Source organism: Accipiter gentilis, chromosome 5 (assembly GCF_929443795.1).
Source record: "Accipiter gentilis chromosome 5, bAccGen1.1, whole genome shotgun sequence".
NCBI classification, from domain to species: Eukaryota; Metazoa; Chordata; class Aves; order Accipitriformes; family Accipitridae; genus Astur; species Astur gentilis.
In genome coordinates, this window is record NC_064884.1 from 24,904,471 (window position 1) to 24,923,047 (window position 18,577).

General features: G+C 41.1%; 1 protein-coding gene across 1 annotated transcript in view; it reads right to left on the reverse strand.

The window, feature by feature from the left end:
- SGK1 (serum/glucocorticoid regulated kinase 1) overlaps positions 1 to 2,230 on the reverse strand; it is a 79,036-nt gene extending 76,806 nt beyond the window's left edge. The window contains exon 1 of the mRNA XM_049800204.1: positions 2,147 to 2,230. Within this exon, the coding sequence (XP_049656161.1) occupies positions 2,147 to 2,215 (69 nt within the window). The 5' untranslated portion in view covers positions 2,216 to 2,230. The remainder of the gene's footprint in view (positions 1 to 2,146) is intronic.
- Between the last annotated feature and the right edge of the window lie 16,347 nt (positions 2,231 to 18,577).

Consider the following 18,577-nt stretch of genomic DNA (forward strand, 5'->3'; position numbering starts at 1 on the left):
CAACATCATACGCTAGACTCAAATCAAGAAATCTAGCAGCTGTGCTTCTGTACACACAGGATTTTGGTGGTTGTTCAGCCAGAGTGTCCAGAGCATTGGTAGGGAACCAAATTGACTGTCTTTAACCATCTTTCCCCATCCTCCCAGCAGTTAAATGCAGCATGTCACCAGTCCAACAAATGCAAGATATATTGCTGGGAGCCAGCAACACATTATGAACATGTAGCTTTTCTTGTTTGTACATGTTTCAAGCACTGGCATAGGAACGGTGTGGTTAATGTTTGAATGCAGAAGATTTTCTTGGAGGAAGATAATGGGGATAAGAGAAACATCAATGAACATATATATCTATTGACAGAAATGTATAGGGAGGGAATTTCCTTCCTTTGTGTCTCTAAATTGGTTTTACTGATTTCATCTATCTTCATCACAATAGCAAAAAGGCAAAATCTGATAAAATGAAAACCCTCAGAAACTAAAAATGGCTATTTGTCCTGATCCACTGTCCAGGACTGTATCACTATGCCAATTTCTTCAAATATGACTACAATTGACAATCTTTTCCAATGACAAATTCATTGATCATCAGTATAGCTCTGAAAAAAACCCAATTTTCCCTGCTTCTAGAACAGAATGATGTAGAGGCTTCCAGTGATAACTTGCCTTAGCTCTAAACAGAGATAGGAGACAATTGCCAATAATTAACGTCATACAGGAACTGCAAGCTATTTTGTTTCCTCTTTAAGAATACATTTGTATTAAAACCTTCAAGCAATTTTGAAAAACAGATAAACCTTTCTGGTGAGCTGAATATCAAACATATATGTGCCAATAGCAATATACTTAAATGAGAAGCAGCTTGGGCTGAGAACCATTTTTATGGGCTGAGTTTACATGGTGTTTGGGCTATCTATCTGCGGCTTCCACAAACCACCTTAGAAACAACAAATGTCAGCAAACACTGCACTTTTTTCCTCCAAGTGACGCTGTTAGTATTTTCCAGGTCTGCCCTTAAATCTGGCATCTCGGTGCCTAAAAGAGTTTGACCTTGGCTTTCAAATTAGTATCTAGTGTAGACTTCATTGTCTTTGCTTGAAGGGTTAAATGGACTGACCATATTCTTGGCATAATGAAGAGAGAGAATGAATGGGGATGAATGAATGAATGAACTAACGAGTGAATGGAGCAGCTTATCTGCTCTTACTCCAGTCTGTTTAAAGAGAGGGTTGTCGTTTTAATCATTCAGGAAATCCTTTCCATAGGGGAGTCCCTGCTACCAATCTCTTTCTGATGCTTTGCTTCTCCCGTCTGGGTCTACTCAGACATACTCAGAATACCTGTCCTTTAAGCCACATGGAAATGACTTTGTTGCTCAAGTTAAACACAGAGTGTGCCACACTGTCACTATAAAAGAGTCAAAGAAACAGAAAGGACTTAACTGAAGTGATGAGGTAGAGTGTTACACTTACTTAAGGAAATCAGCAGTCAAATATAATACATAGCAGATCTTCTCTGAAACCTGACATATCTGCCTAAGTTAAAGAATGTAAAAGAAAACCAAGCCCAGGCGTACCTCAGTCTTATTCTTTTCTCCTGCATTAATTGTGATTACAGGCAAATTACAAGCTGTGAAATATTTTGCTGAGCTCACAAATGCCTCTTTGTTCTCTTTTTCCCCCCCTTTGAGATGATGAATGGAGGTGGGTAATGCCGCACTTCAGGCAAGTGAATGAAAGGTGTGGAGGGAGTCATACCCCTAGGTGGATGTGGAGGAGGGAGTCAGAGACAAGCTGCAACAACCCTGCACTCTGCTTTGGAGCGTATTATCCCCGTCTGAATTGCCGGTTGTATTGCGTCAAGCCCTGTGGTCAGCTGTGATTGAGATATACATTCCACAGCAAAGACTGCTGATGTAATGCCTTCCAGTCCCCCCATCCTCGTCCCCTCTCCCCAGCTCCCCTTCACCTACGGTGTTATTACCCTTGGTGTTCAATAGAACTGCCCGTGCCACGGGCTTGTTACAGTAGGAGACCGGTATTAAAACACCTTCCTTCTTCAGTGACTTTCTGTCTGCTCTAGCACATTAACAAATACAGCAACAACAACAAAAAGAAAGTGAAAAGAAAGAATTAAAGGAAAACCTTACCCTCTTTTTAAAAAACTGAAAGGCTGAGCACTTCTTGACTGGAAATCCATTCATGTCTTTGTTGACCATTTTCCACAGTGAAGGGTACACAGTGGTAGATCCAGTGTGACACTTGCTTAGTGCATCTGTTTTCTTCTGTATCCCTTCAGTAAATGAAGACAGAGCAGGACGGGAGACTCACCGGCACGGCTCAGGCAGCTGTCTGTCCTTTACACGTTCATCCTGCTGCACCAGCTACTGCAGCAGCAGCAGCAAGCAGCAGCCTTTTCCAGCTTTCAGAGGCAGCACACTATTAGCTTCTTAAAAACATCCCCTAAATACACACACTCCTGTAAAACCCTGCGACAGCTTTCAGATCACAGGCAGCAGATCTCAGGCTAAGTGGGTCTCACATAAACCCAGGTCCTTCCATCCTGTGGGTGCTACTGGTACCTCACGCTATATAAGCAGCGAGGCTACTGTGCTCAATTTGCTATTCTTCTTCTTCAGGTGGTGTGATTCACTGCTGTTTGAGATGAGAGCTGGTTTTGATTGTGCAAATTCCAGTGGGAGCTGCAGTTCAGCAACAGCACACACAGAGAGAGAGAGAGAGAGAGAGAGAGATGCACAGGCAGAGCAGCCAAACACAAATAACCATACAAAGGATAGGAGGAAGGCTCAGGGAAAGAAGTGCTGAAAGGCGATATGTTTCCCTTGGGAGAGTGACAGGGATAGCTCTCGTATTATACATGGACAACCTTTAAGTAAAAAGAAAAGAGACACAGGTCAATTAAAAAAATATTTTTCTTATGTTGCTCTCCTTGCAGTGATTTAGACAGTGGTACTTTGGAAAAAAGCCCATCCGATGATCAATGTAACACTGGGTTATGTGGCAGGACATGTAGACAGAAGCACTAGAGCTTCGTCGTGAAGTTCAATGAGCTTAAAGGAAACCAGCAGTTCCTAATAAAGTATATTTACCACATGTGATGCAGATAAATGTAAAGCAAGCAGCCACAGACAAATTTGTTCAGATATTTCCGTAGAAACATAGATATATAGCTTTTAAAACCAGAAGGGCTATTTCATTACAGAAAAACAGGGCTGAAAGTGATCTTGAAAGGACACATCGTTTAACCTCATTTTTATTAAATTTAATTGAGTTAAATTTCACCAAGTCCAGTGAATCCAATAACATGTATTTAACTAAACTGTAAAATATCTTTTAATTAAGCTATATTTTCCAGCAAGGTCTGGAAAATAAAATAGAGACTTCATCACTTCACTCATCCTATGTCCCAGGTTAATAAACCCCAGTTTCAAGAAAGGATCTTATTTCTTATATTGATCTGGCTTCTGGTTCTAGCCATAGCTTCCTGTCCAGCCTTTCTCTATGAGAGTGGTCAGCCCTGTGGTACAAAGTACATTTGAGGATACTGGTCTACTGTAAATCAGTTACTTCTCAAGCATCTCCATGGTTAGGTAAATAGACTGAGCATTTCACATTTTTCAGTGGAAGTCATTTTTACTAGTCCTTGAAGAAATTCTGTCACTCTTCCTTGTTCCCTTCATCCCCTTTTTTGAAGATCCTTGAAAAATAAGAGCACCTACCTTGTATACCTTTCCCCAGCACAGGTTTCTCCTTATTGCATGTAGGGGTGAGACTATGAACTTACACCTACCACTATGGCTGTTCCCCAAAGAATCCCACTGGTCTTTTGACCCATGCACCTCACTGAGACCCCATGTCAAGGCGCTTGTAAGCTATCACCTTTTTTCCAGTCAGTTACATGTATTTCCCCACTTTGTACCTCTAGCCTTTATTAACTGTTTGTAAGCAATTTAATTTGGCTGCACTCATATTAGACTTGGAATTTCTTAAGGAAACAATTCTCTTAGTAAGTGTCATGTCATTCATTCAAAACCTCCTTTCCCCTTTCCTTTCCTTTCCTTTCCTTTCCTTTCCTTTCCTTTCCTTTCCTTTCCTTTCCTTTCCTTTCCTTTCCTTTCCTTTCCTTTCCTTTCCTTTTTCCTTTCCTTTTCTTTCTTTTCCTGTCCTGTCCTGTCCCGTCCTTTTCCTGTCTTTCTCCTTTGTCTTTAATTGCAGCAGTTGCAGTGATTACAATATCACTTTGATAGAGAAGTATTTTTTGGGCCCAGGATGAAAATTCTGGTCAATACTGCAGGGGGAAGATACAGCCCCATCCCAGGGCAGAAATCAGAATACTCCCTCAGGAAGCTACAAGTTCAAGGGCCAAGCAGCACAAAAGACATAATTTTGAGTTTGGGTGTTCTTACAGGACTGTCTGAAGCAGTGGGCTGAAGAGCTAGTATCTCATCAGAATCGTTCCACTTTCTATAATTAATTGTCACTGGAGCAAGGAGAGAGGGAAATTTCCACTCTGCTCCTCTGTCTGAGGCTAATGGATTTCACCAAAGAGCAATTCAGCCCAGCAACTGAAAACTGACCAGCGATTCAGGGTGCCCAGCTAGAGACACATTGAAGGGTTTTTCAGAAAAACTGGAATTCTCAAAATGCCTCAGCCAGGCCTCCCTGAAATGAACAACCCTCCTCCATCCTGCAGCCCATCCCTCAGTCTCTAGCCATTTAGGAAAAATCTCTCATTAATCCTCTCCTGCACTTTAGAGCTGTCAGACCTATCTTCTGGTGCTTACAGATAGAGAAGTAGATAATAGTGAATGCCCAGTTTTTACTGGTGGCATCTCCCAGTACTCGATTCTGAGCACCATGTGATTTGTCAGCTAATTTGATATGCAAGGTAACTATTGTTGAAAAATGGCTTTCACTCAGGCAAACTAGGCAGCTTGCTGTGCACGTACGTTTATTTTTGAGATCTTTGATCTATTCAGCCACAGCTTTGATCTGTCTCTCAGCCTCAGATATTTTTCCTGAGGGTTCAGCACTATCTTCTCTTTCAGAAGAGCATTTGTGTTGCCTCTACCTCCTCCATAAGATTTCCAGACTGCTGGCTGAAATGCCGTTCTCCTTCCAGCCTTCTAAACCTGGCACCCTGTGTGCTGGTGGTGGTGGTGTCTGCCCCTGGGAATATATCTCATGGGTCCTGGTGCCTGGGCCTTGGCCTCCGGATGTTTTTTGCCATTTATTTTATTTGGGTGTTGGCCTCTTTTCAGCTGGACAAACTATGCACTTAAGCATATTTCTAACAGAAAGAAAAAACTTCAACTGTTTTTAAAGTAGCTTGACAGTTTTAAGTACTGTAGGAGTTGTTTTTTGAGGCAGGTGTATTACTGCGAAAGCAATGAGCTAGGATACTATCCTTGCATCATGTAGAGCCCTCCTGGCCTCTCCAGAATATCCATCTTTTGACAAGAATCCTTCTCAGATGAAATCCTGTTGGCTGTGTTGCCTCAAAGGATTTTATTTGCAAACTTTTTTACCACAGATATCAGAAGTGTGACTCAACGGCTGCAGAGCTTATATCTAGCACAGGAGATCAAAAGTCTTAAAGAGGAGCAAAAAGGGGAACGCCACATATCTGTTTTCACACCAGTAGACAAAGATTTAAAGCCAGAGAGATTTTCCTAAGAAAAAGTGTTCCACTTTATTATGGTGCCAAAAGCATGGCTTCATAATTAAACCTGAAATAAGCGTAAAACTCCATGTTCATTGCATTTAACTGCAATCAAAAGGCATAAAAATTGAGTAGGAAAATAAGAACTTGAGCCAAGCCAAGCCTCTCAGCAGTGCTTTATTGTGACTGTCATGAAACACCAAGGGCTTTCATCAACTTGGTGGCCTGCCAGATGTACCAAGCACTTTAAACAAGTCCTACAGGTACTTCATGCTTTAACGGCCTTTAGCTGTTTCCATTAAACTGTCATATACTCACCCAATGATAAAATAAGTTTTTTTATTACAGCAGTCAGGAAAGAAATGCACAGATATTCTAGCTGCAAAATTTCAGAGGGCTACAAAACACACAGTAGTATTTGAACCCCTGTGAGGCAGCCCCATAGGAGAGCATGGAGGTTTTTTTCATTGCAGATCTTCTTGAAGGAGTAGTATAAACTTAGATTAACATAGTATGTAGAGGGGACTAAGCATGGACCAGAACTCTCATTCTGTCGTGCCTTTTACAAACACAGCATCCCAATAATTGGCCTTGCCTTTAACCACTTACGAGTGCAATGTAACAGGCAACTGGTAGTAAATCAGTCTAGAGTATATCAGGGAACAAGTAAATTATACTGATGAGTTTGATGAGCTACAGCCTTAACAGCCTAAATCTTCTTCTTCTCCCCCTGCCTAAGAAGAATGTTCAATGTGAAATCTCAGGGTTTAGTATCATAGCCCTTTGTGTGGTTCCCTTTTGCTGTGGTTCCAAAGTTGCCTGCATCTCTGGCATGGGCCAAAACCATATGTTGCAGATCATTTCTAGTATCTTGCCAGTTACAGGTTCTTATGTGGTTGCTCAGTCAGTGAGTGCTCCTCCCCTCCCTTCCTTTGTGGGCAGGGAAAGGTGGATAGCTTCCAGCAACTATGGCTCTGATATTTTACCCTGGTATCCAACAATGAAGAACATAACTCATTTCACAGAGTACAACAAGAACAGCTCTGAGAGTAAGAATGAAAACTGAAGAGAGAAGAATGAGCATTTGAGCCTTCCAGTCCTTATTCTACCTCCAGAAATGAGACTAGTTGAATCTTCATAGAGCTTTCATCTCAGCTCTGCCTTAGGGCAGTTCTTGACACTTCCTTGGTTGATCCTCTAGCTACCAGCCTTGCCAGCTCCTACCTTGTAACCCCACTGTGTGGACACCCCTCTTATGCCAGCTCTCATGTCTTCTGCATCTTGTATCACTACAAGCAGCACTTGTCCCCCAGCTCCTATTTGTTTGCCACTGTGCTCCACTGCCACCCCTGCTCCTGCCCATATGCAACTCACAACAATACGGACTGCATGGTGCTGCTTGTTGGCCAGGTTGTCCTGCAGTTCTTCATCTGTGCTTGCTCCTTGCCCTCCCAGTCCCTGTGAGGAATGGGGGAGTGACACAGTAACAGCTCCAACATACAATCACCATGTTCACATACCAGGAATTAAAGCTGGTGATATAATGCCTAGCAATAAAAGACTAACATCAATAAAGCTGTTGTGAAGAAAGAAAAGCACGATTAGCACTTTGGAAGCTTGCTCAAAACTAGTACTGCGTCCGCTCTTGGTATTTCAGCCCTCTCCTTTGAGAGGTATTTTAAGGGGTTCTTCACAGTGCTGACAAAGACTTGTGATTGTCAAACTTGGTTTTATTTAGGGGAAAACTAAAACATAATGGGACCCTAGGAAAGTTATGGTACTTTCCTGCAGTAAGATAACACCCACGTTATTGTAGGAAGGCGGAAAGAAGAGGGTAGGGGGAATTCCTCAGCTGTGAGAGGTGAAGAAAGAAGATCCTTCTCAAGAGTGCTGCCCAAAAATACGGCACAGCCAGGGGCACTGGGCTGGCCTCCAGCAGAGCACACCAGCCCTTCCTTCGCCTGGCCCAGTTGACTATGCTGGCCTTTTGCAGCTTGTGCTGGCTGACTAGAAAAGGAGACCTAGCTGCTCTCCAGCAGTTCAAACTTCTTAAAATGGCTTTTATTCATACACAGTTTTTATTCATACACAATATCAGAAGCAATTTAAAGGTCTGATAGTCTGAAATCCTTCCAGGCCTGGAAGCAATTGTTCCATATTTCATAGGTGAGCTGAAATCTCCTTCTGTGCAGCTGCATGTAGCTCCCATTCCTAACCTACAGAGAGCTGGAGATATAAAACCTATTTCACAGGAAGAAAACATCCATCTATATCCTATAGGCCACAAAACAATCACCAGAAAATAATGAGCTTTGCTTGCTGCTGACCTGAGCAGAATTCAAACTGTGAAAATTTCCATGACCAAGATCAGTCAGTTTAGTTAAAGAGCCTAAGTGGGTAGCTGGTTTTAATTTTTGCATGCTTGACTTTTGCTTTTTGATTATTTTAGGTATCTTATTTCCTCGCGTATTACTTACAGGAGGGATGAAAATAAAATGATACATGAAACGATGAAATAAAATAAAACTGACGTTCACAAAGGAGAGAGAAAGAGGAGATCTGGTTCTAAAGCAAGCAAAATTTCACTGGAATAGACAGACATGCTTTGTTTGTGCCAGGAGTCTGTTTTACGCAGAAAAGTCCGATCTAGAAAAAAACAGGCTAGACGAAGGTCATCATTATTACTGCAGGCACTTAATTAGATTTCCTAACTGTATCTTGATAGACCTGTAAGGGTTTTAGAGGTAGGGAGCCAAAAAACATTAGGGGAAAAAACCTGAATTTTATGGAAACCTTATCGAGTCCAAAATTTTCCCTGGCTTCTTTTTTCATTCCTTGAATCCATTCATAAAGCGAAACCTCCCTTCAGCCCCAGCAGCGCCTTCAGAGTCAGCGCCGGGGCTGAATGAGCTCTCTGTGCCCACTCCCTCTGCGGCTCTCCCCCGTTCCCCCGCAGCGCACGGGCCGGCGCAGGCGCCTGGCTCTGCACGGCGCTGGTGTGGCATGGCTCAGCAGCGGTGGGATTTTCCCAGCTGCAAGCAAAGTGCTGCTGGGTGTGCGACCCCAGCCAACAGACAGAGCTTGTCAGGTGGAAGGAGGCCTGCAGGGGAGTAAAACCCCTACCAAATACCTTTGCAAATGATAAATACAAAAGAATTAACATTGAAGTAAAGGCCTTATCATGACTATATTTCACTCACACTTACTTGCCCTGCTATCCACCAGGATAGGGCCATGTGATAACATTTGCAGGGATGGGGGTTTAGGAGCCATACAGCTCCTGAGCACACAGACATTGATAAAGGTCCAAGCTGGGACAGATTCAAACAGATCCATGGTGTTTTGGGGGTGGGGGAGGGTTCACAGCTGTCCTGTTTATTTGAGAGGACAGGGCTGAAATCATTAATAATACCTAGTTGCGACAGAAGACTTGGTCCCCATTTCCACCACTGGTACCTCGAGCATGGAATCATTACTGGTTTTAGATGACATTGACAGTAAGCATGCTCTGTGGAGGACACTGTCATTTTGCATGGGTTTGGTAGTCTAAGCCTTTTACTGCACATTTATTTAAATGTGTACATTTTGTTAAAAAAAAAAAAACAATCACAGCTAGGACATAAAATTCTCTAGGACATTTGCCAGTGCTGTCAAGGGCAGCTTTATGGACAGGTATACACAGGTCCTATGTGGAGATGCTGTTCATTTTCCTCAGCAGGCTCAGCATGCATGCTTGAGTTCTCATGCTGTGGAAATCTGCTCACTCTGACTAGCAGGTGGAGAAACGAATTATAGCAACCATCCCTCTAGGCCAAAAAAATTCTACTGATTGTCACAGCAGTTTGGTGTGAGCTCCCATTGTCCTTCACTTTTGGGGGGATTTTTTTTGTCTGCAGATCAGCTAGTATTATCATCTGCTCACTTCCCAGGGTGTTGTTCCGGCTCTGTCGCCTTTATCACTCATACCAAAGAGCCATGAGGCACGAACTGTACTGGATTGCCCTAATGAAATGCAGTGACTGCCACGCTCAGCTCCTGCTGCCCCTTCTGCCTAGCAGCCAGCCCTTGGGGCAGTACCTCTTGACATCTCCCTCTTGATTCCTCTTCATGGTGTATTCTAGGTCAGTGCCTCCACGCTCCCTGTACTGTAGCAAAATTTCTCCAGTTTATTTAAAAAAAGCAATTAACTAGAATGGAAGTTTTCCAGCTACTCCAGTCAAGTAAATAACTGCATTTAATTTGGGACCTTAAATTCCTTTGTTTCACTCCGCCTTGCCATGTAGAAACAAGACAAATACCCCAAAGGTACAAAGTCAATGGCATGTAGTCCATCTAAAATGGACTTGCTTATGACTCTTTGGCATAGAGATGACAAAAAGACTCTGATGGGACCAACACCAAGTTAGAAATATTCCCAAGAAACCTGATCCCTCAGAAGTATCAGATGAGTCACAATTACTCATTCGCTCCTTCAGTTGGTTGGGGAAGGGGACATAGAGAAATAGCTTAATATGGTCTCAGAACATCTAAAAACTACAACAACCCACATGAGGTTCAGTTACAGTGGCTGCCGTGTAGGGGAGACAGAGCCAGGATCCACCCAGCCTCCAGCACTTCTCTCCCAAACTCGTAGCTTCGCTGATTCTCATTGCAGTCAGACCCAAGGTATGAGCTGTCTATGTAGGAGTGTTTGCCAGTGGTATTTCTCCAAGGCACAGTGTAACACTAACACGCACACTCTGATAATTCAAATCATCATCTAGCCCTGCAAAAGGACAAACTTAGTGGCAATGCTTGCTGATTTTTGCATTATATCTCCAGGTCTGCCAATCACCCTTTGTCTGCTTTGAAGACCCGGGCTGGGCAGCAATGGGGTCCACATGAACATTCGACATAGTCTCAGCAAGAAAGGGAGATAAATTGCCTCTCCAGAAGCCCATGCTTTTGGTGATTTAAAGACAAAAGAGGTTTGTATCAGAAAATATTTGTGTACAGGCAATTTGAAAACATTCAGGTAATGTTATGACTGAATTACCTGACTCTATTTTCACAGTAAACTCAGCTATAGCAAACCTCCATTTATAGCAAAGCAAATTAAAGTCACTAATTGTTTCATATGTGCAATGTGGGAATTGCAGTTTCATTTATAATGAAACTTTGATTACACCATAATTGTTCTGGCAGAAAAATGACTCCATTTTCAGAGGCTTCTGCTGTGTTTTCAGACTGTGTCCGTGTCTGCAGTAGTTTTTATATTACTTGACTAGCATCGTGCAATGACATTTCTTTAGCCTTTCCCGGAATTGTGATTCATACTGCCTGATTCTCAAAATCCAGACAAACGCAATGGAAACTCTCTGCTTTAGGTGGAAAAGCAAACAGAAGTGCAATGTTTTGGATAGCCTGGTAAGTCCTGACTGTTCTGTGCAGAATCCCAGGGGAAATACCAACTCATGCTTTTTACTTTGCTCAGCAGATTTCTGCACTTGACATGTCCTCTAATGCTTTTCCTCTTACAGAAAGCCACTGTTCCCTTGCAGAAGGTGCTTCTGCCACTTCCTACCAGAGTTTATCTATCTAGTAATTGCCTACAAAGTATGAACATGTCTGCACTGCACATCAGGAATAAAAAACCATCATTGGAAAGACCTTCATGAACTTGTTCCTAAGGTAATTAAATGCATAAACCACATTCCTCATGACCTTCTCCCTCCTGTAACATGTTTTGCTTCACACTTATCCATGAAGATCACCACCAAGGTGGTTAGTGGTATAACTTTAAATGTTACAGTTGTTGGTATTTCTCCTACATGTTTGCACTGGTGAGACAGCAGTTTAGGACTCTGAACTGTTTGTAGCAGGGATCTCATTTTCTTGGATTTCTATGTATGTCCAACGTCTACAGGCCTGAGAGCTTTATAGAATAACACATAATAATAATAACTTGAAGTTCATCAGCTGTGCTTCCTTGACAACATTTCCAATGCCCTCTCCTATTACAAAGGAATACTGTAGCTAGCGGGTGGAGTAGGAGGGGAGCAACTCTAAACCTCTAGTTCCATAGAAACCCTAGGGTAGTTACACATAGTACAGTGAAGGAAGAAGTATTTGTAACTAATGTCAATAGGTACAGGCATGAAGTGACTGACAACACTGTGTAATTGTGGCCCAAAGCAGGGAGAGTTGCAGCTGAGACCAAGGGTGTTGTTTCCATGTCACTGGTACCAGGATTGAACCGCGAAGTGAATATTCACATCACTGGAGTAAGAAGCACTCAATTTCCTCAAGATCAACTCTCTGTAGTCTGAAAGTGTGAGGAAAATGTGTTGGGCCATTTTCTGGGCATCCTTTTGTGAAAATGAAACAGATTTCCAAGATGTGAGAAAATTAACACCCTAAATGAAGTTGTTTTGCCAGATGACTTCAGCCTTTTCATATTAAGAACTCTTCCACAATAAGATTTGCATTTTTCTGACTAACAGTTGTAGGCATCAGCAGTAATATGCTTTAGCATTTAGCTGACATTACTAATTAAATTTTTATGTGTGATACAACTCTAGATGGAAAAACTACCGTATTAACATTGAAAAGTGGAACAATTTTAACCTGGACTATTTAGAAGTTTTCCTATGCTTATGCTTATGCGTATTTTATAAATACTAACGACATTGTCCCTGTGACAAAGGCATTCACCTCTTCTATCTATTTGAGCACAACACTGAACAACATGTGTCACTATTTTAGAGGATCTCAGTGTTCTCAACTGGAGAAACTGGTACTTCTAAAAGTCTGTTAATCCCTACACAGGACTTACTTGCAATCCTCTGAAAATCTCAATGATGGGATTCTGGCACCATCAAGAAATCTGTCTTAAATTTTTTTCTTGTGATTTGTGTTTTTCTCTGAAAGTTTTTCAGCAATCTTACATTTATCTCCTTGAAATTTCAATAATTTTGCATTAATGGAGGCTGAATTTATGGTAAATACATCTGCATTTCTCAGTATGTCATGGAGTTCCAGGTAAGCTAAAAAACTCCTTTGATCAGTTATAATAAATGTCTTGGTTCAGATAATGTCAAAAATATCCATTGACAATTAACATTAGTGCTGAGGTACAGCCCATAATTGATTATGTCAAATTGCATTCTTGACCAAACATACAGAGACTGATGATGCTGGAAAAATATAATTAGCAAATTTGATTGTAATCTATCATAAACCAAGTTAACATATAGAAAATGATTCAGATAATGCTTTAGGAATCTAAAGAGGATTCTTATTACGTTAGAATGTCATAATCCAGAGATTGCCATGAAAGGAAAGAAAAGTAAAACTAATTAAAGCATTTCCAGTAAAAAGCACTTTTCATTATGAAGTTCCATATGTCAAAACTGAAGCTATTCACAGAAAATGCTTGGTTTTAGTAAGTCTCAGGAGAATTTACATTCCAAATTGTCAAAATACCTCTTTTTAGTTATTTAAAGCAAAAGTCTTCTTTTCTGCCATAAAATTCCTTTTTTCTTCAGCAATTTTCATTAATATATCATAAAAAATGTTTATAAAATAAAAATTAGTTAGCAGAAAAAAAATCATGTTTTGATTAAAAGAATATTTTCTATTATTATGACACCCTACAGAATTTCTTTTTTTTCTCTCTTTGTTCTGAGTGAGCTTTGAAATCTCAAAAATTCCTGCAGATCAGAAACCTGCTTTGCATTCAGTTCTTCCACACATGCCAGCATTTGATTATCTCAGCATACTGTACCATTGGTTTTAGTTAGGAGTCATGAGACAATGTCAGCATTGTGAAACCTATCCAAACTTCTGAATTCTTTATTTGGGGGCATAATTTTTTTCAGTGTGTCTTTTCAGACAGATGTAAGTTTTAAATGTTTAACATTTTGCACTCTTTTTCCCTAGACCTTATTACATTATATAAATAGCTATTGTGTGATGTTAGGCTTTCTCTATCATCCAGTGATAGACAGTTGATCCACCAGTGTGTATTTCATGTGCAAATCCTTTTATTTTCTGTTATACAGTTCCAGTGCTGGTTCCGTGACTTTTTTATACACAGTTCCTTTAATGTTAAATAAATTAATTTGGAACCACAAATAATTGACGGAGTTTCCTACATAAAAGCATTTAATATACTACTTTTTGTCCTCTGCTCTCCCACGTGCTAAGAGGAATGTTAAAATTCATATCATGTTTAGCAGGACAGCAAATCTCGGCTTGGGCACATTCAAACAGTTTTAAAAATAATATCCATGCAGGTAGCTTCTCAACTACTCACTGCTTACTTGGATGTCTTTAGTTAAGACTATGGTGTCATCATGGCCAAAGAGAAACTGCCCCTCCAATAACAGCTCTGAAATGAGTGCAGGGACTACACAATAAAAGCAAAACTTTAACCTTCACACAGTTCCTTATCATCAACCAAACCTAAGCATCAAAGCATTAGTTCAATGTACTAAGACTCGAGTCAGAGGCAGCTATCTGCTGTATCAGCTTCAATTTCGCAGAGAATTACACGACAGGTTTTTGTCGTGAGTATGAGAGCAGCCTGTTCCCAAAGTGACTAAGACTTTTGGTGAGTTAGGCAACACCTGTGCTGTGTGTTGAGGCAAGACACAACCATGTTCAGGGTTACTGGCTGGCAGATGCCTGGAGGCTCTGGACTGGCACTGTTATCTGGTGCAACATCTTGGCTCCATGAGTCCATGTTTGTTTTTTACAAAGTGCAGACAAAGCAATCTCCCTGTATGCCATGTAGACCCATCCAAAGTGACTGCAAGGAGGGCTTGCACCCCCTTCACCAGCAGCAGCTGCAAAGGTCCTCATAAGTATAAGAGAATCAGACGCTAAACGCAAATGGCTAGTGTCTCTGGACCAGCAAACACCCTGGAACTACTGACAATTGTCCCACCAACCCTGTAATGTTACTCATGCTTTATCTAGAGGGGGACTCAGCCAGCTACTGCTCACAGGGCAGATGCTAAATCTCTGCAGGCACCATGTCATTCGTTTTGGCTGCGGCATGAGTCAGAGAAGATGAACATGCGGAGCCAGGAACTGTTGACGTATTGATATATATCTATCACTTATTAATGGAACAAAACTCATATGCATGTTCAACAGGACAGTTGAGAGGACACAGTGCTGCATGATAGTGCTTTTAGGGCAAACTCTGGCCCTGTCAGATGTCTAACAAGGAAAGGAACAAAGGCTTCCAATCACCAGTCTTTCACCCCGCTGAGAACCAATAAGGGTCACCTTGTCACTTGCTGACAGATCCTACCAATGGCTACACTTAGCTGAATTAACCTAACTCTGACTTTGACCAAGGTCTCTGTTTCTATCACCCATATTGGAAACCTCTGACTTAATCTGAAAATATTCAGATCTGATTGAGTTTTCTGCAGCATCTGGGCAGGCTTGAATTGGGGCTGCATAGAATTTAGGCTAAAATACTCCCACTCACTAAACAACTTTCCAAATCTTTCTGCAAGTCACTCCTGAGGGAGAGAAATGCTTTTCTGGCACTGTAACAGCTGATGAGAATTATTAGCAAAATCAGTAACAGGTGACCTCCATCTCTTCTGAGTCCAGATGGACAAGTACAGGGCAGGGAGGACACAGGATGATGCGTAGTTGTGTGGGATGTTCATGTCTGAGTTAATGCAAGTGCTCAGACTCTGGCTGCCAGCATTCAGGATAAACTGAAACCCAGAAAAGTCCCGATCTTGCTTCACCTTTCTGAGACATACATAAGAAATAACTCAACTACAATCAATAGATTGTGTAGTATATGCAAGAAGGAAATGAAATAGTTTCCTAATCTGTCATTAGAAGACCAACTATCCAGTTCATCATCTGAGACATTTTTCTGATGGCCTGTAAAGGGACCCTGAACTGTCCTGAAGGCCACATGAATTCCTAACGCAATGTATTCTCAACTCAGTTTCTCAGAAAAGGAATGGCTTTATCTAAAAAGACACACTTTCAGTATACTGTTTCCTAGAAAGAGGCACCCCAACAGCCACCTTCAGATTACAAGCATCCAGTTTCCACATCTCCACAATTGCTGTTTTTAATATTCCCTGTCCCACCATCTAGGAAATCAGGCAAAAAATAAAATCAAAATACATTGACATTTATCTTAATGGGATGAAACTGCAAGTAAGGAGAATGTGTAGCTACAGTGGCAGCTTCATGACAGAGTTAAAGATGACAATAATTTAGCAGCTCAGACAGCAGCAACACATTAACACATTAAATCCAAAGGCAGATGTCTTCAGCTTTGTGGTGTTACTGTAAGTAGTACAGAGGCTGATGTCTGGCCAGCAGGCTTGCTATTACGGGAGGTGTGATTTTGTATCCTTACATGCAAGCTGCAATCAGCACAGATACCTCTTTTACACAAGTTTTGCTGGGGTTTGAGGTTATGTTAAACATAAGAAAATGATTTCAAGCCTGTAGCTGAACAGGAGCTGTTAGATGCTTAGTGTGCACTTCAATACATCAGTACTCAAGAGTGTCCATCTGAAAGATATCCAAAGCAAAGAGGGTTCTGACTGAAAGTTGCTATCCACCTCCTAGCCCTGAATTTTGTTATGGATTGATCTGGCCTTTGCTCAGTACTGTCTCCTCTGAGATACAAGGTCAAGTGTTAAGAAGGTTTGGTATATATCAGGTTAATGCTAGATCACCATCTAGCATTAGATGGTGCTCAGTGTTAAAGGTTAAACCTTATCACACCAACCTCAGGACCATGTATCCAGAATTTGTATTGCAGAAGGCAAGATCAACCTCATAATGAAAAAGAAGTTTGCTGCCTGATACAGATCCAGACATGAGGGCAAGCAGGAGCCATAAGGATCACAAAAGCAATAGCAGAAAATATCAGCAACTGCTCAGGCTTCATCCAGAACAGACATTATATTATGCCATGTTACGTTTAATAGAATCCAAATTCTATATGTGATTGGGTGAAATATGCTGAAGATTGGCTGCTTCCTGTCATTATGCATGAAAATTCCACCTAGTGATGATAAATATTGAGCCACAAACCTCTACAGAGGTCAGGAAATATTTCTTGTTTTCAGAATGTTCTTCTGATGTTACAACAATGTGACTCGGGACTTATTACGTACAGCTGTTTCTTTTAATCTAGTGTACTTAGCTTCAATGTCAATTTTAGACACTCCCCCTGGAGCTACATGAAAAATGAAGTCTTGATCATTGCCCAGCTTTATGGAAATTCAATGCAAGCAATTATGAGCTGAACCCTGAGAAGGTCACGTTTGTAAGTAAGAGCGAATAAGTGAGCTTAGTCAGAGTGACTACTCTGTGAGCGGCAGAGACAAAATGAAGTGCAGATGTGCTCAGCTGCTCGCTGCCTCCATGGTGCTTGCCAACCTGATGCCAACCATCACCTGAACTCCAGGATCCCCTCCCCATGCCATTTGGCCAGCAAGCACTGATTGAAGCGATAGCGCTTCTGCAAGTGAAGCAGGATGCAGACGTAGGAAGGAGCAGGGAGTGGGATCACCCTGCAACCCAGGTGCCACTCCAGCCAGCAGAGAGTCCTACACTCTCCCAGCGGCCTCTCTGTCTTTGATCTCCTTGGGCTTTTGAAAATTTTGGGGTAGGGTTACCTTTTCGGCGGGGGTCTTTGGTTGCAAATTAAAAAAATTCTCATTTTAGTTCTTATGCTGTATTGAATTATTTTGGCAGGAAAGGACTTAATACTTCTCCTCCTCCATTTTAGGTTATCTTTCTTTACCACTGGGTGAAGTAAAAAAATACAGGTAAAAAAAAGCCTGCTTGTATTTCACTTCTTTTATTGCATTTTCTTTTTGCCTTTCTACAGCATACCTTTAAAATGCTCTCCTGTTTTTGGAAAAGCTACCAAAAGGTAACAAGTGAAAGAAGACATTACTGTCTTGCAGAAACTCACTCATTCCAAATGAAACTACCTTTGATATGGTATGTTTTTCAAAATAATCCTCTTTTATTCTGCCAGCCCTGCTATTCAATTTTGCAGGCTGGAAATGAAATAGGTGTATAGTTTCCTATGAGTTCTGTATGACTTCAGAAGAATTCAGATGATTTACATTTTGTTATTTTAATTTTATTTCATCAGTCTTTAAGGAATATTTTAGTAACTGTCTATAATTTATCACAATAAAGGACTGGTGAATGGATGGAGGTATCATTTCCCTCTTCTAGTTTAAATCAGAATTTCTAAATTAATATACTGTAAACATGCTGATAGTGAGTCATAGATTTAAGTGGCAGAATCCTCAACAGTATGCCTATGGACAAGCTAACTCCCGGCATGACTCACACTGAGGAGTTCTCAGGTACCACAGTGAACTGAAAGAAAATGTTGTTTATGGATTTACAACATGAAGTTGTACAGTCATACGAACTGAAAAGCAAATGCAGTAAGGGTCTGCTTAAGTAACAGTTAGTGTGCCCAGTTCACAGGGGTTTTTTTGCTTTGGCTAGTCTTTATAGCTTTGCGTTTGGACTAAACCAGATACAAGCGATTGACAAAAGTGCTGCAAAAGGTGGGGCAGTGTAGATTAGGAGTGACAGCATGTTTACAAGACACATGGCTTTGTAAAAATTATGTCATATATTTTCTTGTTATATTTCATAAAAATTCATTCCACACATCTGCTAGCTTACTACAGGCAGTAAATCAGACTGTCCTTCCTCATTTTGTTCCTGCACATAATGTTTCTAAAGTTCATATATATTTTGGCAATCACAGGGATGATATTGAAAAACAGGGAAAAGTATCTTTCCATATTGACACAGCTTTATGCCAGGAGACTTGGCATCTAATATTAGGCAGCTGATTTCATATTTGACACAGATCAGGAGT